This window comes from Pteronotus mesoamericanus, unplaced genomic scaffold, assembly GCF_021234165.1.
Source record: "Pteronotus mesoamericanus isolate MK-2021 breed Mesoamerican mustached bat unplaced genomic scaffold, CSHL_Meso_final contig_20, whole genome shotgun sequence".
NCBI classification, from domain to species: Eukaryota; Metazoa; Chordata; class Mammalia; order Chiroptera; family Mormoopidae; genus Pteronotus; species Pteronotus mesoamericanus.
In genome coordinates, this window is record NW_026555085.1 from 78,957,525 (window position 1) to 78,981,437 (window position 23,913).

The 23,913-nt window shown below is 34.9% G+C and overlaps 1 protein-coding gene across 1 annotated transcript in view; it reads left to right on the forward strand.

Annotated features, from left to right (window-relative positions):
* Positions 1–23,913, forward strand: part of LAMA2 (laminin subunit alpha 2) — a 525,989-nt gene that overhangs the window by 358,682 nt on the left and 143,394 nt on the right. The window contains exons 29-31 of the mRNA XM_054569946.1: positions 3,941–4,075; positions 15,778–15,902; positions 20,438–20,524. Coding sequence (XP_054425921.1) covers positions 3,941–4,075; positions 15,778–15,902; positions 20,438–20,524 — 347 coding nt within the window. The remainder of the gene's footprint in view (positions 1–3,940; positions 4,076–15,777; positions 15,903–20,437; positions 20,525–23,913) is intronic.

Below are 23,913 nucleotides of genomic sequence, written 5' to 3' on the forward strand. Positions count from 1 at the left end.
ATTACCTTTAGAAGTCAAATAAAGGACACAATTTCCTCACCACACAAATTGGTATGGGAGCCATTGAATTTAACATAATATCTAAGCTACTTCTCATCATCCTCTTAACATTACTGCCTAAACTGACCTAACTCACGTTATGTTGTATGCAGAAATAAAAAATATTCACCACTGAATACATGATTCTCTGCAATGAGATTATGTAAAACAGAAATATGTAGGTCATATATTGATCGGTTCACCCCTTTTCCCCTACCCCAGGTTTGACAGGATGTTTGGCTCACAGTTAAATAGTTGATGTCTACTAGGTCCCTACTCTGAAGCTGTCACTTTTGTCTAGTAAAAATAATGCTTTTATAACCCAGTTTATACCTATGATCAGTTCATTAAATTCAGAAAACAAAATAGTGAACACAGACTTTTCTTTTTACATACACACACCTCTTGAGATAACCTTTACCATTTCTGTTGCACATGAAAGACCCTAAGACTCTGTTCAGGCACATAAAAATATTAAGGAATGGTATGGCTAAATGGCCGACATTGCAATTTTGTTTCCCAGTGCAACTTAGAACAATCACTGTTGCCTTTATTTTTTAATATATTCTCAATGACTATATTTTTTAAATTATCCAGGATAGACATACCCATATTGATTTTTTATATGTTAAGTGCTAAGTATACATTTATCTTATTTAATCCTCATAACAACCCTCTAAAAATAAAACTTACCACTTACTGAGTGTTTACTATATCCTGAACAATGTCAAGCACATTTCCTAATACACTTACACCAACATCATTGAGTATGTGATATGCTCCCCATTTTACAGGTGAGGAAATGGACGTTCAAGCAGGTTAAAAAAACTGCCCGTGATCTCACAGCTAGAAAACAGCAAAACTGCGGTTTGAACCTAGACATGTCTGTTTCAAAACACTAGACATATAAGTATTTATATCCACCTATTACCCTATACAACACCCTTATATTCCAGATGAGGAAACTGAGGCCCACAGTATTCAAAACCTGAACAAAATGTGTAGTAACTGGTGGAAGAGGAATCAAATTTGGGATTGCCGATTACAAAACCCATGTAAACATACAAGATAGTGCTTTCATTTTCAATAGCACAAGTATCTGTTTGTATTGTTAAACTCTGAGGAAAGAAGTAGGTGTTGTGTAATGCTGCACCTGGAGCATATTGGCTTGTTACTCTGTCTCACAGTCCCTTCTGTCCACCCTCCAACATTTTTGAGTAAATTTGATTCTAATATTTTGATGAGATATCATATTATGAAAATAAATTAAATATGGGAAGAGAGCAGAAGAAAATTGGGGGGTGAATTTTTAGCACAGGGAAATTTTGAGAAAGTTTGAATTAGGAAAAAAAAATAAAAATTAGAACAGTGTTTATTTATTCGCTTTTCTTTAACTCCAAATTTTGTTCCAGAAAGAATTTTAGACAGGACTTTAAAAAGTAGCTGTTATCTTTCCTCTTTTGTTCCAAAATCAAATGCAATCATTCTCATGAATTTTTCCCAGTCCACTGAATCTGCTATTGAAAAAAAATTTTTTAAAGGAAATAATAAATACAAAGAGGATCCAAGAAAAGGCAGGATTAAAGAGAAATAAATATGTCCCGTTCCTTTAAAATATGTTTTAAAGTTTCTAACTCTTGCATCATGGAAGTCTTTTTCCTTGATAACTCTTAGAAATTGAATCTATAAGAAAACAAAATTAATCTAGCATGTTAGAACTGAAAGAAACTTCAGAAACCATCTGGATTCATATGCCTGCTCACATGTGGGATGAGGAAACTGTGTTTTAAGGACACCAAGAGACATGCCTGTATCCCCAGACAGAACTCATTTGTCAAGTCAAGGCTTCTATATTCATTTCTGTTGCACTACCAGAGGCTGCATGCCCTTTAAATTCACACATAGGAGGAGCATGCAGGCAATTCTCAATCCCAGCTACTTATTAGACCTTCCTAAGAGTTTTAAAACAAACGCTGGCCTTACGCTCCACCAATTAAATTTGAATCTCTAATGGTGAAGCCAAGCATCAGTATTTAAAACTTCTCAGATGATTCTCTGTTCAGCCAGGGTTGAGAACTATCTAGAGAAGTCTGGAAGGTTCTACCCAGAACTCTACTTGGAGCTCAGGCTTGGTCTCCCAGTAGGGGTCCTACTTCTTTTTCAGGGAAGAGCCATAGTAAGGGGAGAAATTGAGTGTATGTTACAGTATAGTTTACCTGTGGCACTCAGGTTCATATTTTAGTGTATAATATTGAATACCATATGATTCTTCAATGAAAGTGCTGTTTCTTAACTTTGTCCTTCTAGAACATGTCTTAAATTTTTGCTTGAGATATAAAGTAGAACTAAGAATTCTCAATCTGCGATTTCTACACACACACCCCCCCAACACACACCCCCAAACAACTATACCAGTAAAATAACAATGATTATATAGGTATCCAAGGATGAAATCCATGTAAAGAAAATCAAATTTTATTCAACAGCATGCTAAAGAATTGGAACAACCACATCGTAGTATTTTTTAAACACACCTTGAAGTGTTTCTTCAATTATGCTTAAATGAATTTGTTGGCCATAATATCAAGACTTTATTTGGTAAAAATGGAAAAATCAACCTTGATTTTTAATGATATGAATAAACTTATTAAAATATATCATACTGTCCACCATAAAACATGAAGATAAGTGAGACTCAAAATATTTTGAATACTATTCCTGGTTTTATTAGCTTGCTCAAAGCTGAAACATTATTAAATCTTATTAGAATTTTTTATAGGCGGTGATAAAAGCAGAGACTCTTAAGCGCTTAATTGAGGTTCTTTCACATTATCTGAACTAAAGTAAACAAGGAGAGCGCTGACTATTGATCTTTTTTCTCTTTGTAAGGAACCTCTTTGCATATTCCACTAGGGAGGACCTGGTTCAGAACCAGAAGAATGCAGAGGCATTAAGAAGTTCTTAATCCAATTTTTCCCCCTGCTTATTCAGCAACCACTTTTCTTTCAACAATGGGAGCCAGATAGCCTGTATAAAAATCCTACAAAGCCACAGTGATAAAAATAGTCCCTTTATAATCTTCAGTGGTACCTGAAAAACTACCTCTTACTCATAAATCAGAGTCTGATAAAGACAGCAGCTTTACATATGAAGACTGAACCCAGAACATAAGACTGTTCTCATTTTCCAGAGAATGGGAGCTGTGGGCTTCCTTCCAGGAAGTCAGAGATGTTTTTGATACATTTATGTAATAAACCCGAATGAGAATGGAAGTCTTCATTTAGCATATGTCAGCTTAGCTAGCAGTTTTCTGTTTGCTCTCAGATTTTTATTGCAAAATGAAAAAAAAAATCAGGGAAAGATAAATTTTATTAGTGGCCTAATATTTCCAAGACATGTAGAGCTTTTATTATTTTGAATTTCTTACTACAATAGTCTTTAAATTACACCAATATAAATAATGCAGCCACGACATTTTTTTATTGATTTGATTTTTCTGAGTCTTTTTGGATACTTGCTAGTTATCCATCAAGCACAAAAGAAGCAGATTTTAGGTTGTAAAAACATTGAAATTCTCTCTTTACTTCATAGGACAATTTTATTTAAAAACAAATCTCTTACTTAAGAAAAAGAGGACTATTCAAAACATTTTCAGGCTGAGTGCTATATGCAAATGACAGCTTTCTTTTGCTAAAATATCATGACACAGATGCTGTCTCTACACTCTAGGGACCAGGCAGAAGTACACATTAGAAATCAAAATTGCCACTTGTGTTAGTAAGTGATGTTGCCTTTAATGCAGGTGAGGGGGAAAGAAGCCCTTTTTAACTACCCTGAGGACCCAAGTTGCTAAAGCAAGATTTCCAAGGTGGCCGTTCTAATTGGCTCCTTTTTCTTTCAGACATGCATGCCAGGATTTTATCGACTGCGTTCTGGGCCAGGCGGCCGCACCCCTGGACCCACGCTGGGCACCTGTGTCCCATGTCAGTGTAATGGACACAGCAGCCTCTGTGACCCTGAAACCTCCATATGCCAGGTATTCACCAGAGTCTTTCTTGAACAAGGTCTACGTATTCATTTCTCTTTATACATGCTCTGATACCGTGTGCAGAGGCCAGCTAAACTTCAGGGAGTGTGTGTGTGTGTGTGTGTGTGTGTGTGTGTGTGTGTGTGATAAAACATGCAGGAAAAAAGGCATTTATCATATTACACATTTTTAAAAGTAATTTAAAAATGATAATTGGGAAAACTACTACTCATGTCAAAATATAAAATATTAACAGCATCTTAGAACAAGAGCCAAGGACACAATTATTTATGTAAAAAATCACACTAGGGTTTTTTCTGATTATAAACAATAATAAGTTTTTTATAAGAAATTTGAAAATTATAAAGAAGTATTAGGAAGAAAATTGAAGTCATCCAAAATTCAACTTAAGACAAACATTTCATATTTTAGGTATTTCCTATCAATTTTATGCATGTGTTATAGATATGGTTTATGTAATACCATAGGTGCAGTTTTATGTTCTGTTTTTTAAATGTACATATTGTGCGCATAATACGTTACTAGATATTCTGTAAACTAGATATTCTGTATCCTTATGGAATAGGATATCCCATAATTTAACCATATCCTTTAGAATTCCAGCTACTCTTATTAGTTAGTTATTTTGGCATGATCCTTTTGGTGGGCAAAATGGCACCACTATTTTGGTGTTGGACCAGTGGAGTTAATCAGGTACTGGAGTTCCAGCTAAGAAAGTATTCAAATAAAAGGCTCAAGCTATAAGAGAAATTTATTTTCAAAGTCACAGAAGTAGAAGAAGGAAGCCATAGAAGAAATAGGCTCACGAAATAAGTTACAGAGGCAAAAGGAGGGTACCAGGAGCTTAGAAGAGAGAGAGAGAGACAAGGAAAACATGCCTGGGGGAAGGGATTGGAGAAAAGAGTGGGCATGCTCCATAGAAAGAGCATCGCTGAGTCTTCAGTCCTAAGGACTTTTCGGGTGGGAATTTTAGGTGACGATCACAATAGAATGTTTGTCAACTTTCCAGGTATGTCCTTTCAGGGTCATGGTCTCCACTGATTGTTCAGTGCCAAAGCAGGGGGCCATTAGTCAATGCAGCCGGTTCTGATGTCAGCCATGGTGTCACTTGTCTGGTTTTGTTCTTTTTCTGGGCCTGGAGCTGAAACATAACTAAGGCCCGGGTGTATTTGATGCATGTCATAACTTCATTGTCCTGGGGTCTTACTGCTTAAGGGCTATTTTTCAGCCCTTTGTCCATTCCCCCTCTAAGGAAGTCTAACCCACATGACGAGCAACATATCAGGGGAAGAAGGTCAGGGAAGCGTCTGAACCACATGACCAGCAATATAAAAGGTCAGGGAGTTTAAACCAAATGACCAGCAAGCAATATGCTAGGGGAGAAAAGGTTACCCTGGGGGTGAGGTCCTTGTTTTCCCAGTTTTGCCCATTACTGGGCACATCGGTGCCTACCTAGTTCTCTCTCTCTCTTTCTCTGTGTCTCAAATCAATAAAAGTATATTCTCTGATGAGGATTTTTGAAGATTTCTTTTTCCAGCCAAGTAGGCTATTAAATTTATCATATGCTTATTTGTGAGGAATGTAGTAAGGGTGAAGATATGGTTAAGGTATGATCATATGAATAGATGATATTAACTATCTTTGAATTCCTGAAATAATTACTGCTTCGTTTTGGTGTAGTATTGTTTCACCTGTCTGTTGGCTTGTAAAATTGAATAAATAATTTTCAGGAGAGGGGTTAATTTATACATTCTTTTTCTTTTTTTTAATCAATGAGAATAAGCTTTCATAAACCCACAGAAGACAATACTGAGGGCAAACTTGGAGAAGTCTGACCAGGATTCAAATACCATCTTTATCACTTTTTTTTTACTTTATTTTTATTAAATATATTGGGTGACATTGGTTAATAAAATTAAATTTCAAGTATACAATTCTGTAACACATCACCTGTATATTTCATTTTGAGTTCACCACACAAAGTCAAAATATACATTCTTAAGTGATAATTAAATGCATTTATTTTTCTTATACAATCTTCACTGTTATTTTTAACAGAGTTATGTACAGTTTATGTGATTAATTTAGAATAACGCATAAAGGATACAGTTTAATTTTATTTTTTACAATAAAAGTTGTTGTCTATATACTGTGCTTTTTGGACCAGTTGGCTGTTTTAGCTATATTTGTGCCTTAAGAATCTTAAACGCTAATTTATTTTCTGAGGTATCCATAGATGAAGTAAAAAATAAATACATACATGCATCAGAGATGCACAGCTAGTGAGTTATTGTGCTCAGATTTATTATATGTTACTTCAAGGAATTTACAACTTTTGAATTTAGGCAACTTTGTTTATCTTTGAAACAGCGCCTTGAGGCAAATAGGAAATAGTTATTACAACTTTGATGCTATAACTGAGGAAACTGAAGCATACTGATTTCTTTTCTGTAGTGTGAATCCCAGTTTAATATCATATCCATCACACAGTGCAATGCCCTCTACTTCAGTAGAGTGGTCGTAAACATGACTCCGGGGTCACTGCCTTCATTCAAACCCTGCCTTCTTCTCTTGTGGGCTGTGGAAGTCTAGGCAGTTTATATAAACCTCATTGGGGTCTTAGTTTTCTCATTTATTAAATGAGGATAATAACAGTGCCTAGTCATAGAGTTTTTATAAGGATCAATGGAGTACTTAGCACATGGTAAGCTCCATAGATGTGATAGTGATAATGAAGATTATGATGATGATAAAGAGAATAATTAGTATACATTTTACCTACCATTTATGGTCTAAGAACCAATGAGATGATGATTAATCAGAACAGGTAAAAACTTATCTCTAGCGCTATGCTACACCGTCTCACTTATCTATTTTTTTCTTTACACTTTCCTTAAAAAAATATGGGTAAAGAAACAAAACGATAGGAAACTTTAAAGGCTAATTATTTCAGCTGCTAAATAAAACCCACATCACTTCATAACTATTCTCTTTATAATTCATGACACAAGAGAAGTGTTTCTTCATCCTAAGCATTAATAAATCCTACACATTGCCATGGTGTTATTAATAGCTCAGTAACTATTGTCTCTTAATGAAAATTTTCTTCAAAATGGAAGAGTAAAACCTAAGTGATATTGAATCCAAGCCAGGAAGGGGAGAGAAAGTAAGTGAACTAACACTAATTAGTACACACACAGACACGATCGGTGATAGATAGATAGATAGATAGATAGATAGATAGATAGATAGATAGATAGTTTTTCAGAATTTATATATAACACATCTATCTTTTTATTTGTCTTTCTATCTCTCTATTTCTCTACATACATAAAATCTCATTGAATCGTCACTACACTCCATAGTCAGTATTTCTCCTGTATTTCACATTGAAAAGCAGTCTCAGCCAGCTGAAATAGCTTCCTCAAGACCAAAGAGTTTGTGAAAGTATATTTTTACTCTATCACAATTCATTTTAAAATGAAAAGAAAAACAAGTCTTCATTATTGATGTGCCCTTCTTCTCTTAAATGTTATCGATATCTGTAAGAAAGCAATTAGTCCTATACAGAGTAAATAGACTCATAACAGAAGCTACTGTGGTTAAGTAAGCCCTATCCTATTTAATCTATCTAACAACCTTACCAAAATAGGGATTATTTGTATTGTATTACAAAACAAGCATTGTATTACAACTCTGAAAATTAATGCTGAGAAAATTTAAGTAGCCTGCAGAGCCTTGGTTAAAATTTATTAGAATCAGGTTTGAAATCCACTACAAAATGCTACTAGACTGTAAGAAAGAGTATACACACTCTTAGCTAATTAAATGAGTTTGACTTTGAAGGCCCAGGTGAATTATATCCTAGAGTACTGTTGGAATCTACAAGTATGATTAAAAGCCACTTATGAAAAATATTTGCAAAACTATGAAAATGTAAAATTTATCACAGGATAAAAACAAGTGAAATGCCATTCCAGGTTTTATAAATGAAAATAAAATAGAGGAAACAAACTGAATTTGATCTCCAGTAAAATTTAAGAATTGCTTACTTAACCAGTATCTGTCAAGCATGGAAAAAATAGAGTACTCAGTAGGAGTCAAAATATGTTTACTCAAAATAAAGCATATTATACTAATTGCTAGGGTTACTATGTATATAATATCTGAGACTGTAGTTTCCTGAATCCCATTATAATATTAAATTAATCAGAAAGGGTGATACAACATACATCACATTCAGCAAAAATAATGACAGCTACCATATGTCCAGCCCTATGTATGTTCCAGGACCAATGCTGGCTGCTGCAGATAGATTTTTCTTAGTTGTTCTTATCATCAGTTTATAAGGATTATTCCTTCTTTCAAAATTGATGAACTGATGATGAAAGGAACTAAATAATTTGCTCAAGTAATAAGCCAGTAAGGGTCAGATCTATGATTCAAACAGGTATGTTTAAATAGGCATTGACAGAATGTTTGTGATATCTTTTCAAAGGGTTAAAAATAAGAGCCAGATGGTAATCAGTTAACAGGTGTGATGGGTGTAGAAGCTGCCGAACAGTGTGACCTAGGATAATCTCTCGAGATGTCACCAATGATGAAGCATAGGCTTTGTGTTTGACCCTGTCATGTTCAAAATCTGTATCAGTGATTTGGATGATATCTATCAAATATTCAGAGGACATAAAGCTGGAAGTGTTATCTAATGTGTTGGACAGTCAATAATTAAAAAGACCCTGACAGGTGAAACTGTAAGATGAAATTAATTTTAAAAGGTTTTGAACTGAGGTAGGTTCACTTGTTTGTTCATTCTTCAGGCATTTGTTAATAAGTATTTCCAATTTACAGGCATTGTAGTAGGTGCTAGAATATAAAGATGAGAAATTCTTGGGCCTTGCTCCCTAGGAGCTTATAGTCTAGCGTTTAAGGGAAAGAACAGAGGAAATTACACATAATAGCAATTTCTGTGAAACAGGAGTTTTTATTTGACTACAGATTCATTTCTATAAATCCAGATCAAGGGAGGAAGTACATTCAATAATTTGCAAATCACAGGTAGAGACTTATAATCTCTATTTTAAGAGAAATCCTGAATAACCAGGATTGTTAAATGTTTAGCTTGAAAAAAACAAAGATATTTAGCTTGAAAAAATATTTTGGAAGTAATAGTATTGTTTAGATATTTAAGGACTTTCCCTGGGAAATGGAAATTAGATTCAATCTACATAGCTTCAGATGGCAGAACTTGGATCACTGACTGAAAAATTAGAGTAAAATGAATTTTTATTCACCGTAAGGGAAATTTCATAGCTTATTTTTATATGAGATGAAGAGGTCTGCCTCATACATTTAATAATATAGCAAGGAAAGCGTGGAGGTATCCTTATAAAGAAAGCAGGTTAGATTAAGTAACTTCTAACATTAGGTCTAACATACAATATTATTAATATTATATTCATTTTATTTAGTAAAAGGAAAATTCATGTCCAGTTTTACCATATGCCGAAAATACAAATATTATATATTTTATTAGATTATTGAAAAGATACTAGCACATATCACACTTGAAAATATAATTTAACTTTTCATTAGGCAACTAAAATATAGAAATTTTTTCAGAAATGTCCATTATTTCAAAGCAGACAGGGAAGTCATGTGAAAGGTCTATGTCAAAAAGTTTCGAAAATGGCATCATGATTTATGTGTTGTGTTTGTGGACCTAACCAGAATATTTGATTCAGTTAAACAAGTTTAGTATGTCAGCAACTCTTTGAAAGATTGACTATCCAGAGAAGGTCAAAATATTTGCTTGCTCTGTGAAGAAATTATATAGAATAGTAAGTACGACAGCGGCAAACCACATTTTTGGATTTCTATATTTCTAATGATGATTAACATTATATTTGAGTGTTCTATTGAGTTATTAATATTAAATTAGGTTACATAAAATAATTATTCTGTTTTTATAAAAGTAAAATGCTGAAAATTATTGTTGAAGTTACCATGTATTTTTTGACATATGTTCATTTCTATAACTATAAAATCTGTGCTTAAAACACTTCCCAGTTAACATAATTTGACACTATGCTGAATGATTTGAGACCGGGATTCATAGATAATTATTTTTTCTTAGAACCATTATATCTCTCTATGCTACTGTTAAATATGGAATGACTATTTTATTGTTAAATATGGTGGTTCCTTTGGATGGCTAAATAAGAGAGGATTATGGTACTTAAATCAATATGAAAATACAACAAATCATCTTGCCCCACTAACCACCTTTTCTGTTCAAATCATTAGACTTGAAACTTGGCCTTTTTCATCCTAAGAAGCTTGACCAGTTTCATCTGTACTTCCTAAAAAGCGCATTCATTCAGTCAGTCATTCAGAATAGTCATTGGATGTCTTCCATCTTTCAGTCACTGTGATGAGCTAGAAGGAGCATTTAGCCCAGACACAGGGCATCAGGGAATATTTATCAGAGAAAGTAATATTTACAATGAAAGCTGAAATGAATAGTTGCTTGCCAGGTAAAAGGGAAAAAAAACATTTCAGAAAAAGGGATTTGCATGTGAAAATTCCCAGAGATAAGAGAGAGTGTTGCATAATTTTAGAATTTCAGACAGTCCCATATGGCTTTAGTATAATGTGCAAAGTTACAGTAACCTACAGTAAGAGGTAAGCCTGAAGGGGTAAGAAGCGGCCAAGTTATAAAGGTCTTTCTACCCATTCTAAAGAGTTTATTACTCTTTCCAAGGGCAATGGGGAACTAGTGCAGGCTTTCAAGCAAGAAAATGGCATGGTTTGATATATTCTACAGAATACTTATGCTCATTGTAATGTGGGAAAATTACTGAACCGGAAAATTTGGGAGCAGGATCTTTTGCTAAGAGGCTGTTCTAATAAGATAAAAGAGGAAGGTGGCCAGATAAAAATAGTAGCAACAAGGATATTAAGAAACAGAAGTTCTGGCCAAGATACAGGAGTAGATAGATATGCTTCTCTTCTTCACACAACCAAAAGAAGAAAACAACCAATTTAAAAAACAAAACAAAACAGAACCTTCAGAAAATTGAACTGTATGGAAGTCTGACAACCAAGGAGTTAAAGAAGAAACTTTCATCCAGACCTGTAGGTGGAGTGCAGATGGGCAGCTGGGGCAGAGAGGATGCCCAGCAAGGCAGCAGCTGGAGGACTGAGCGGTCCCACATTTGCATGCAGATTAACCAGGAGGAACAGCTCGGGAGCAAGGCAGACCACGCCACCCAGGTTTCCAGCATGGGAAAAGAAAGCCTCAAAACCTCTGGCCATTAACAACTATGGGGTTGCAGCAGTGGGAGAAACTCTCAGCCTCACAGGAGAGGCCATTGGAGAGACCCACAGGGTTCTAGAACATACACAAACGCACCCACCTGGAAATCAGCACTAGAAGGGCCCAATTTTCTTGTGGGTAGCAGTGGAAGTGACTGAAAGCAGGCCAAGAGCTAAGCAAATAGCATTGTTCCTTCTCGGACCCCTCCCCCACATACAGTGCCACAAGGCAGTGACGTGGTTTGCTCTGCCCCTTACAGTGTAACAGGCATGTGGAGACAAAGAAATATGTCCCAATGAAAGAACAGATCAAAGCTCCAAAAATAAAACTAAGCAAAGAGGAGGTAGCCAACCTATCAGAAGCACAGTTCAAAACACTGGTAATCAGGGTGCTCACAGAAATGACGGAGTATGGTCACAAAATAAAGGAAGACATGAAGGCCATACAAAGTGAAATAAAGGAAAATATCCTAGGAACCAACAGTGAAGAGAAGGAAACCAGGACCAAAATCAATGATTTGGAGCAGAAGGAAGAAGTAAACATCCAACTGGAACAGAATGAAGAAACAGAAATTCAAAAAAATGAGAAGAGGTTAATGATCCTCTGGGACAACTTTAAACATTCCAACATCAGAACCATAGGGGTACCAGAAGGAGAAGAGGAAGACCAAGGAATTGAAAACCTATTTGAACAAATAATGATGGAAAACTTCCCCAATCTGGCAAAGGAACTAGACATGCAAGTCCAGAATGCTCAGAGAGCCCCAAAGAAATTGGATCCAAGAAGAAACACACCAAGACACATCATAATTAAATTACCCATGATTAAAGATGAGGAGAGAGTCTTAAAAGCACCAAGAGAAAAGGAGAGAGTTACCTACAAAGGAGTTCCCATAAGACTATCAGCTGATTTCTCAGAGGAAACCTTACAGGCAAGAAGGGGTGGGAAAGAAGTATTCAAAGTCATGAAAGGCAAGGACATACATCCAAGATTACTCTACCCAGCAAAATTATCATTCTGGTTGGAAGGACAGATAAAGTGCTTTCCAGATAAGGTAAAGTTAAAGGAGTTCATCATCACCAAGCCCTTATTTTATGAAATGTTAAAGGGACTTATCTAATAAAAAGAAGAAGATCAAAAACTATGAACAGTAAAATAACAACAAACTCACAACTATCAACAACTGAACCTAAAAAAAACAAAAACTAAGCTAAAAAATTGAACAGGAACAGAATCGTAGAAATGGAGATCACATGGAGGGTTATCAGTGGGGAAGGAGGAGAATGGGGAAAAAGGAACAGGGACTAAGAAGCATAATTGGTAGGCACAAAATAGACAGGGAGAGGCTAAGAATGGTGTAGGAAATGGAGAAGTCAAAGAACTTATATATACAACCCATGGACCATGGACGTGAACTAAGGGGAGAGGAATGCTGGAGAGAGGGTAGGGATGCTGGGGGGAAGGGATATAGGGCAGAAGAGGTAAAAGGGGAGAAAAAAGTGGGACAAGTATAATAGCATAATCAATAAAGGATAATTAAAAAATATAAAGAAACAGAGTAACAGAATCATGGAATATGGTGATCAAATAGGTATCTGGTATGAGGAAGGCCTCTAGATTGTTGGCCTGGATAATTAAGAGGCTGAAAATTATCCCAATTAAATTGGAAATACAGAAATATTTGCAGGTTTCAAAGAGATGAGCGTAATATTTGTCATTTCAGATTCCAGGTGCTTTTATGTTACACAGTAAGACATATCCAAGAAGCAATTTGGAATATAAGCCTGGAAATCATTAGAGATAGCTAGTCTGAATGTATAAAATTTTCAGTTTGGGGCACATAGATGGTAGCTGAAGTAACAGTAATGGGTGAAATCACAAAGTAGTATGCTTAGAAAAAACAGAAGTGAGAACCAAAATTGGAATCAAGGACACCAATCTTACTAAATAGAAAGAGAAGAAAGAATCCATGACGGAGGACAAAAAAAGAGCCATAAAAATAGGAGGAAAAAAAATCAATAAATCACACTAGTATTAAGATATCATAAGAAGAGAAATTTAAAAGAAAGAGTGGCGAGAAATATCATCTGCTACACAAAGTTCATATACTGTGAAAACTGATTATTGTCAGTAAATCTTAATTTAGCAAAAGAGATTTTATGTGTGAGCCTGGAATCATGATTCAATGGTGAAATTAGAAGCCTGTTTAAAGGATGAATAGGAGATGAGGTAGTAGAGACCAGGAATATAAACAATGCTTTTAAAAAGCTTATCAAAGAAAGCATGAAAGTTGTTAAGAGACTTAAAACTTCAGAGATTTTTTTTAAGGTAGGAAAAGCTTGACCAACCTCAAATGTCAATAAGGATAAGCCAGCAAAGAAGGAGAGAATGCAGATGCTGGAGAAAATGGAAGGCAGGAAGGCAAGGAAATGAGTTTAGGAAGAGAGTAGCTTTAGACAAAGGACAGAACTCCCTGTCCTATAACAGAAATAAATACTAAGGGGATGGATAATAATGCAGGCAAGATGGTGAGTCTGCCCGCTTTAAGGGAGCACCCAAATGAGAACTTTTTCTGAAAATAGGTGTTATCAGTTGGTGAGGTGAGAATTAGAATATTTGAGATTTGTATCCTACCATATACATCACTAAAAATGTAAAAGAAAACCCCAATGGTCTAAAATTCATTGAGGTAATGTCATGGTTTCTCCCCCAGGAAATAGAATAAACTCTCAAAAAGAATTAAATGAAATTCTAAAAGATAATTTTAATTCCATAGCAATGTTTGTAGAAAAAATAACTTCAGTTACTGTTTATCGTGAATAACCACATGTGCCATACCAAACGTTGTCTGGCCATTAGAAAACACTTGAAAAGTATGTATGTGCTTCTTGATTGATTGAATGAGGCAAACAACTCAGCATATAGGATGTGGTCCACATTCAATATAAAGCCTATAGGTGTCTCTGTGGCTCCAGCTGAACTGATCAGGAGATTGACTCACTAACCTATATACATCTATTTTGTAACTATTTTGCTTCCCAAATTTTCTTTGGTGGTATTTTTTATTTCACCCTTCTGACCACTCCAAATCCTGTCTTATAAAATTGAGCTAAAATTCAACTCTAAATTCCTCCTTATTTTCTCCTGTTTCTCAGCTTCCAAAGTCAAATGTCACATTTCCACTAAACAACAGTCAATATTGCATTCTTTACATGCAATCTAAAGAACAAAATAAACAGACAAAATAGATATAGAGAACAGACTGATGGTTGCCAGAGAGGAGGGGTTTGGAGGGCTGGGTTGAAAATGGTGAAGAGATTGAGAAGTACTAATTGGTAGTTACGAAGTAGTCACAGGGAGGTGAAGTACAGCATATGGAATATAGTCAATAATATTGTAATAACTATGTATGGTGCCAGGTGGTAGCATGTTGTTTTACCTTTTTCCCTCATTTGATTACTCTCAGTGTCTGTCTCCGTGCCTGGCGTGTGGCTCCTCCTCAGTCTTTATTGCATATATGAATCCTATATGTTAAATACAATTCTACTTTATAAGAATTTTAATTTCAAAACTGTTTATCCACTATTCTGAAACTATTCTAATTTCCTTATGTAAATGTCTGAAAGCATATTACACAGTACCTCTTATTATGCAAGCCTGAAAAACAAAATATTGGCCCGAGATTTTTAGTTTCAGATTCCGTCCTCTCTATCTATAAAGAACCATTAACATTTAGATGAATAACATTCTTAAGGTGGTAACTAAACTGACCTTTGTTTCCTGTTGTTGCTTCATATGAAGTTTTCGTTTGGTTTGGTTTTAGAAAGCCCACTGATGGGCATGTACCAGGTCCCAGAATTCTTATTCAAGAATTCTGAATAAGAATTCTTTATCAAGAAGAAACAACAATGGCCGGAATTTAATAAATTTTTTAAATTAATTTATTTATTTTTCCAAATACATTTGTCTCTGCCTTCCCCCCACCACTTCCCCCTGCCCCCTCCCCCCTCTCCGTCCCTCAATCCTTCCCCACTTTGGTTTTGTCCATGAGTCCTTGCTATATGTTCCTTGACTTAGAGTAAGAGAAAAATTTGTACGGAGATCCACATAGAAAAATGACAACAGAAACTCTCCTTGTCAGTATAGCTCCAACAGCCCAGGATTAGTTTCTCAAATGAAATACACGTACGCGCGCACACGCGCGCGCCCGCACACATATATATCCGTATATGTATATCAAGCACTGAGTTTCTGTCAATGTTGTGCGTATGTGCACAAGAGAACACACACACTCATAGATGCAGAATTGTATCATAAATTCCATTGTATCTTTTATTAAATTAAAAGCAAATTTCTCCCTTTTCCTTTACAGAATTGTCAGCATCACACTGCCGGTGACTTCTGTGAACGCTGTGCTCTCGGGTACTATGGAATTGTCAAGGGATTGCCAAATGACTGTCAGCAATGTGCTTGCCCTCTGATTTCTTCCAGCAACAAGTAAGATTGAGAAATATTATCATGTTTCCCAATCAGTAACACCATCTGTTTAGCACATGGGCTTTCAGATTTGGCTACATTTTTCATGTAGACAAAAACCTCAGTTTAAGATAGAGATTTTTTTAGCAATATAAAAACACAACAAAAGTGAGCACATAATACCTTATGGTTCATTTTTTTTCCTTTAAAACCTTGTGCCAAGTAAATAATACTTATTAATTAAAATGTACATATAAATGTTAACATATATTTGTGGAATAAATATGTACAAATGTGCATAATTTTATGTATTTTTATAAAAAGCCTAGTGTTTGCATATAGTTCTGCCATAAATTCAGCTATGAAAGATTGTTTGGGTGCATACTATATCACTTTTTGGCTGTTTCTATTCATTTTGTGTGTTTATTTCATGATTTGTAAAGAATTATCAAGAAAATAATTGAAAAATGATACAGTTGAAGCCGGGTGACTTACTGTTATGCTCCAAAATAAGCAGTATTCTCCCAGAAAGACAGCCCCTTTTCTGTTAAGATGGGCCAGGCTTGATACCATGGAAACACAGCCATGAGGGGAAGCAAATCTGGAATATTTTATCTCATCGCTGTGTGAACATTCTGCTTTGGTTTATGTATTGATGAAAACCCCTAAATGTTTTCATTTACGTTTTTGCTTAGGCTATCTATACTTTCTGCTACATGATTTATAGACTTCAACCTCTATGTGGTAGGGCCTTTTTCTCTAAAAACTTTCCTTTGAAAAAAGGTAAGGCAGTTTGTTCCGAAGTAGAATCCTGGACACTTTATCTTGAGTATATAAGAACCACAGAGAAATTCAGCTAAAAATATCATTCCACCTGTGCTTAGTTTTTGGGGGTTTTTTTCCTATTTGCCTCTGTGTACATTCTGAAAAAATTTCATGTAAATTGTCTCCCTTTCCTCTACAAGCTCCTGGTTTTTTGTTTGTTTGTTTTGTTTTTTGTTGAACAGAATCACAGGTATACAGAGTCAAAAGTAAATATTTAGGTAAGTTGGATATTGATGATGATTATATATATGATCCTATTATTCCATCCAAGCACCAAGTGGTAGGTTATGATATATATTATTTTCATTTTGTTTCCCTAATCTCCCCCTGATGATCAAATTTAAATAAGAGAATGCTATTTATTTTATTGTTTATTAAAATATGAACCATTTGTATTAGACAAGTTCAATAATTAATTGATAACTTACTGTTGTGTGAACTATAACAGCTATAAGAGATATAAAAGAGAAGTATTACCTCTCTTGGAGAAGCTCACAAACATGGGTCTTAAGACAAGTTAACTTAAATGTAAAGAGAATTCAAAGACAAAATATCATACTTGATTTTGGAGGCTTAAAATAACATAGTAAAAGTAGTAATAGTATTGATAATGGATCCTAAACCATTGAAGTGAATTGAAGGATTTTTACTGGTAGAGATAGTAGAAAATTATGTGAGCAAAATGTTGGAGAATAGAAAACACAAGGCATGTTTAAGAACTAGTAAGAGAATTACAAACATGGATTTCAAATAGAGTTCATAATTGCTAATGAAAATAAATGGGAAAATGGAGGCCATATTGTAGATAGCTTAGAATACCAGTCTAAGAAATTGCTGTTCACTTTTCTATATAATAAAAAAAACTGCACATTTTTATTATTAAAAAAGTCGATGTGATGAGAGCCACACTTTAGGAAGACTATTATGATAGAGTTGAATATAAGGAATTGAAACAGGCAAAGAAAACAAGTGAAGAAACCAATTTAAAAACTAATGCATCAGCTTAGGCAAAAGGTAATTAAAACCTAAAGGTAGATAACCATAAAAAGAATGGAGACAGGTAGATGCATGTGAGAAAATTGTTGAATGCAATTCTACAGAATTGGTGACTAATTAGATATGAGGACTGAAAGCCAAGCAGACCAGACTTAAAGGCTAGAGGTTTTTAGCCAAGTTGACCCCCAAAATGGCAGTGCCATCCACTGAAATAGAGAAACTAACAAAGAGTTGCTGCAGAAGAAAGACAATTTATCTTTCAAATACGTTAAAATTGATATGAAGGATCTGTGTGAATGGAGATATACATAGAGCTACAGGAAATGGAAATCTGAAAATTTGAAGGGCACATGAAGGAAGTCATATGTCAATAAATGAATTAAAGTCAGATAAGATTTCCCGAGGTACTATTACCCAAGCAGAGCACATGGCAAGTAGCATAAAACCGTCTGCATTAGGGAAGCCAGAAGAGAAACAAGGACAAAGATGGGAGCTGTCAGGGGGCAAGGGAACGAGGGCCACACTGCCATTGGCACCACAGGACAGAAAGGCAGCAGTAAAGGAGCATCAGGTTCTCCTGGCTCACGGGAGACTCAGTACCTACAGGGGCGATACACCTGATAAACTGTGAGGGTCATTGCGGAATTCTGACAATCAATAATGAAAGCAGACGTTCGGTTACAAGGGTGTGAGTTTGCAACTTTAAGAAATTTCAGGAATGAACAGAAGGAGTACTACCTTGATTGCTTAGAATTTTTTTTAAAAAGAGCTTTCTTATATATGATTTGTATAATTTAAGTATACTTTTTTATGCAAAGGATCCTGTAAGAATCAAAACACCAAATAAAAGTGGCTAGTTCACTGGCTTTCAAACTTACTGATCACATCCACAGTAAGAAATACATTTTTTATATCATAACCTACTATACAAAAACTTGCATGTGTACATATCTATCTGTCTCATAGCATAACATTTTTTACTGTTACTGTAGTACAGTTGTCCCAATTTCTTCCCCTTTGCCCTCCTTTGCCCAGCCCACTTATCTTAATAGTATCCACAGGACTCACACAGAGTAGCAGGCTCTAAATCGTAAAAAATATGTTGAGGCAAGGTTGGAATTAGCTAACCTAGGAAATGTAAAAGATGCCCACCAAGAGAAAAAGCACAGGATTTCTGAGAGGCTCTGCAGACAATATGAAAATTGAATACATCATTGTAAAGGAGTTGTGAGCAGAAAAAAAAAACTTTTCACTCCAAGTAAGACATGATTCCTTCTTCCTCCTTCATAAATCCTTATATGTGATACAAGGAAAAGGTTTAATCCACCACAATATCACAATTCAAAAAAAGTTTATATCAACTATTCAAGGAGAATTATAACATCCCTCCATAACTGAGACAAATAAATTACTGCAAAGGAGTATGATTTAATTATGCTGACTCTCCAGAGTTTCTCTTGAAATATCTAAGAATCTATTTGTAAGTGCCTAGGTATGTACATGAGTTTGTGTGTGTGTGCACGAGCGCGCGCATACACGTACAGGTACACTCAGCATCGGCCAATAAATTAAAGAGCTAAACACTTGCAAAATGTGTCAATTATCTGTTTGTAGGTCTATTTTTGTGAAGGCAAAAAAATAAACTTTTTGGATAATGAGTTTGTGAATAGTAGATCAATTTGTTTACATATTTTACAAGGTTAGAGTACATGCATTCAAATACTATTGATTTAATGTATTACAAGAGAGATAAAAAAGGCCCTAAATGCATCTGACCAATAGAAGTTATGATGGTTGTCTTAACACTTTATTGCTTTTTCAGCATCAGCCGGGTTAGCAGACCAACAAAAAGAAAAATGGTGTTTGCAGCATGACCATTTTGCAACAAATATATATGTTTTTTATTTCAAAGATTCCAGTACACCGTGTGGTTTTATCCAGTGGGAATGCAGCAACATTTACATTTGAGGGAAGTTTGTAACAACTCACAAACTGCATGTTTTCACGTCTTGTCAAGTCTTTTCTTTTGTAGGGTAGGATGATTAGTGGTCCGGTAGTAGCAAACCTGACCAGGCTGTGATCTACACAGTGCTGTAATGAAAACCGGGCAAATTACGTAAGATCTACTTACTAGCAAAGATCATAAAATTGTTAGAAAATCTTACCCATTTCATGTAGAAAGCTTTCCTTCTTTTCTCACACTAAGTCACATTACTTTGTGTTTCAAGTAAAAAGCAGTTCGAAATTTGTATGTAAATTAGAAAAGGCACTCTTTATTTTAAGTGAAACATTTATTCAGCCTTCATATATTGAAGTGCCGGTGGCAATTTGAATTGAGTTTTCAGGAAAAGAATTATGTAGCTTTTATGCCCCATTTTTTACCTGAAAGATATTTAGTAACACATATTTTAGTTCTGGTTTTTTTTATTCATGAAAAATTGTCACTTTTGCCAAATGTTTCATATTTTCATGATTGTCATATAATTATTAAAATTTTAACATGGTCAATGTGATGCATTGTTAATTCAATAGAAATCAACCATATTTATTTGTTGACTATTATTAGTAATATTAGGTGTGATATTCTACCCTTGAATAGGAACTTAATTATAAAGAGGCATTTAAAATCATCTAAAAATACGTTAAATTCCAATCATCTAGGTAATGGATAGAATTACTTAAATTTATAAAATAAGTAGGTGAAGATATTTCTTACAATTTTTTTTCTTATTCAGTTTCAGCCCTTCTTGTGTCCTGGAAGGCCTTGATGATTACCGCTGCACAGCTTGTCCCCATGGATACGAAGGCCAGTACTGTGAACGGTAGGAACAGCCATGACACATAAATAGTGACAACACTTAGGGACAGTATAATAGAGGGCCATGACAGTAAAGCATTCATTATATTTATAACTTTATTATTTTCACTAGTTGTTTATATGCTTTTAAAACTATTTTTCTATAGAGTTTCTCCAAAGAAACAAATTTTATCACAATTTTCTAATCTGTTTTCATGTATAAACACGTACTAACATATATGCTATATATTATCGTGTGTGTGTGTATATATATAGAGAGAGAGAAGATTTAAAGAACAAATAAATCAATTTCTAAAAGCTTATAAATAGTTTAACAATAATAAAAAACCAACCACACATAATTCTCATTTCAGTTCAGTGGAAAATATTGGCGGGCACTAATTACATGCACATCACTGTTCTGAGCACTATGGCACTGCACCAGCAAGTGTATACATAATTCAGAATATAAATGGTGTCAAGCATTCTTAATTAGAATAACCCAAACAATGAAGTATTTATTATTTGGTTCTCCTTTTCAACAAATAGTATTTAAATGCTTGCTTTCACCATGTTCTTTACAAAATCTGATAATGGATGTATGTAGTTATTAAATTGAAACTAACTATAATACAAATGGTAAATTAAGAAGCACAATTTCAGACTGACTGTCTATAAGGTTGGTAATTATTATCTTCAGGATCCATGTTTTCTATAAGATCAGTATCCTGGATATTCAAGTATATCACCACCACTTTTTGGTATGTTTTAGGTATCATCTCTAAAGTAACAGAGTAACTAATGTTAACTATTAACATTTATATACACATGATAATTTTTGCATAATTGATAACTACAAATTTTTATGAAGACCCATGGACATAGCCTAGCTCCATCAGCTTAGCTGGATCTCATTTTTCTCACCTGTAATATCAGAATAGGTGATGTTCTACCTACTTTAAACTAACATTATGAATATCAAGTGCATAGAAGATACTGTTGGTATCCTGCCTAAACATTGCACAGAAGCTTCATCTCTCATAAGAAGGGCAAAAAGGCCCAGGAATTGACCCCACCTTCCTCTAGTGGTTCAAAGTCAATGACTGACTAGTATTAAGAGTACAAAATTTAGCTTCTTTGCCCAAAATTTGAACAAGTTTTGAGATGTTATTTATGCTACAGAATTTTTCATGGAATTAAACTGAATAGTACCTAGAATCATACCATTGCTTGGATCATTTATTTTCCATATCCTGCTTTATCCATTCTTCTGCTGGATTTTTCTAGGAGCACTTCCCTAAATTATGACTCTCTTTGCAAATATAAACTGACGAATATTATCATCACTCATTTAAGAATTTTCTTTTGATATAACCGGTGATAGTTGTGTTAATAATGGAAATAAGTAACTAAATAATTAAAATTTAATTTTATAAATGCCAATGCAATTTCTATGTTTGCAAAATATATTGCCAAATAATTCTATATGTGGTAACCCAAAGCACAATATCCAACACTTGCATGTATAACAGTGCCTTCACAATTTCCATGTAAACATAAATTAACAGCAATTAAATAACTCAAAGCAATACAAAATTCAAAAATATTTCCATTGTTTTAGAGATATATACATCACTTGAATATATTTTAATATCCACCAGTGTGCTTTTGTATTCATGCTTAGGCTAATATTCATCTCATGCCCTTGTAAACTCCAGTAGGATGGTGACTAAGGGCACCCCTGAACACCAAGGAAATTGTCTGCAGTAATTTATGGAAAAAAATATTTGATAGCATAACTACATTTCTGAATTGAAGTTACCACCGTATATGATAGCATGTATATAGAAAAGACTGGAAGGTACACTGAAATGTCTATTATGTCTTAAGGCAGAGTGATTACAGAAAATGTATCTTTTAAATATCCATTAATGTTTAAGAAATAAGAGTTGACAGTTTATGTAGCACACTGATGATCAGGGTTGTACACTATCAGATGTGAATGGCTTGAATTGTTTTTGCAGTTTTCAAATGTTGTTATAGCTTTACATTTATCATCTCTAACATAAATGATCAAGTTATATTTCCCTGAAAAATTGCTTTTGTTCAGCTAAATTAAACCAAAGGTCTTGGTTAAATTTTGACTGTATCCTTCCAAATAAATTTGTTCCACTTCTGAGAACTTCTTAAATCATTTAAATCACCTTATGACCTGCTCAGATTCATCAGCTCAGGGCGAAAACTGCTTAAATGTCTTGAGTGTCCCTGTAGAAGTGTAGAGAGCCCTCCCCGTGGTTTATCTTAGTTACTCTTGCAATAAACTCTTTGGGCATTTAATCAATCTGAACCTGCATGGAATAAATTCTTTCACCTGCAGATGTTAAGAAACAACTTAGGTGGATTTATTTAAATGATATTTTTACTGAGCCTGTGTAATGTTATATTGAAAATAAAATGATAATTAGAACCATAAACATATAGAAGCCTAATGTTACAGATAATTTTCTTCTTGCTTTACCTTTCTACCCAGGCCAAGATCAATTAACTTTCCCAGTCAGCCCTGCAAATTTTCACAGTACCAGGTCACTGGAGATGGTCCAGGATTATTTGACCAGTGTTAATAACTTTTGGCTTCAACATCCTGCTGTCTCTCAACTTGCTCCCATACTTGCCTTTTGAACAAATATTCTAACTGTTGATTATATTTAGGCTGACTACATATAATTTATTGTCCAATCGAGGATACTTGAAGGAGAGACAGGAAGTGTTTTTAGTAATTAAGCCAGGACAAAAGGTAACTTGGGACCACTCTGGGTAAACCAGAGCATCTGGTCTTGCTAGTATCTTGTAAAGTTACCTCTTCCAATAACATAACCAAAGGTGTATACTTAGACAAATGAATGCATGGATGGGTGGCAGAGTCATTGAGTGGATTGCATTTTGGGTTTATCCAGTTGGATTTCCCTTATAATTTCTCAAATTGATATGATATATTTTATTTGTATAACATTAACCCACTTCCATGGACACACAATGAAAAATTCATCCTGAGAAAGTTCTGTTAGAAAGGAAAGAGCAATAGAATTACATAGAAAATCTAATTTATTGTCACTTACCTTGCTTCTTGTCATTCATTTGTTATCAGTGGAGGGGTTCTTACCCCACCTCAAGACAGAAATCGGGAGAGGAAGTTAAACAGAAACAAAAGAGAAAGGGTTTACTAAAAACTAGATGAGAAGAAAAAGGGGAGCGGAGGGAGCTTGATGCATGGAGGGAACACGCCCTGACAGGGAATACAGCTCCCCTCACCGCGGCTGGGGAATGGCTAACAGAGCTCTGGGTTTCTTCTCACAGGCGCAGAGTGAATCTCTCTGTCCTCCAGGTTCCCACCGTGGGCTGGCATTGACTGGCTCA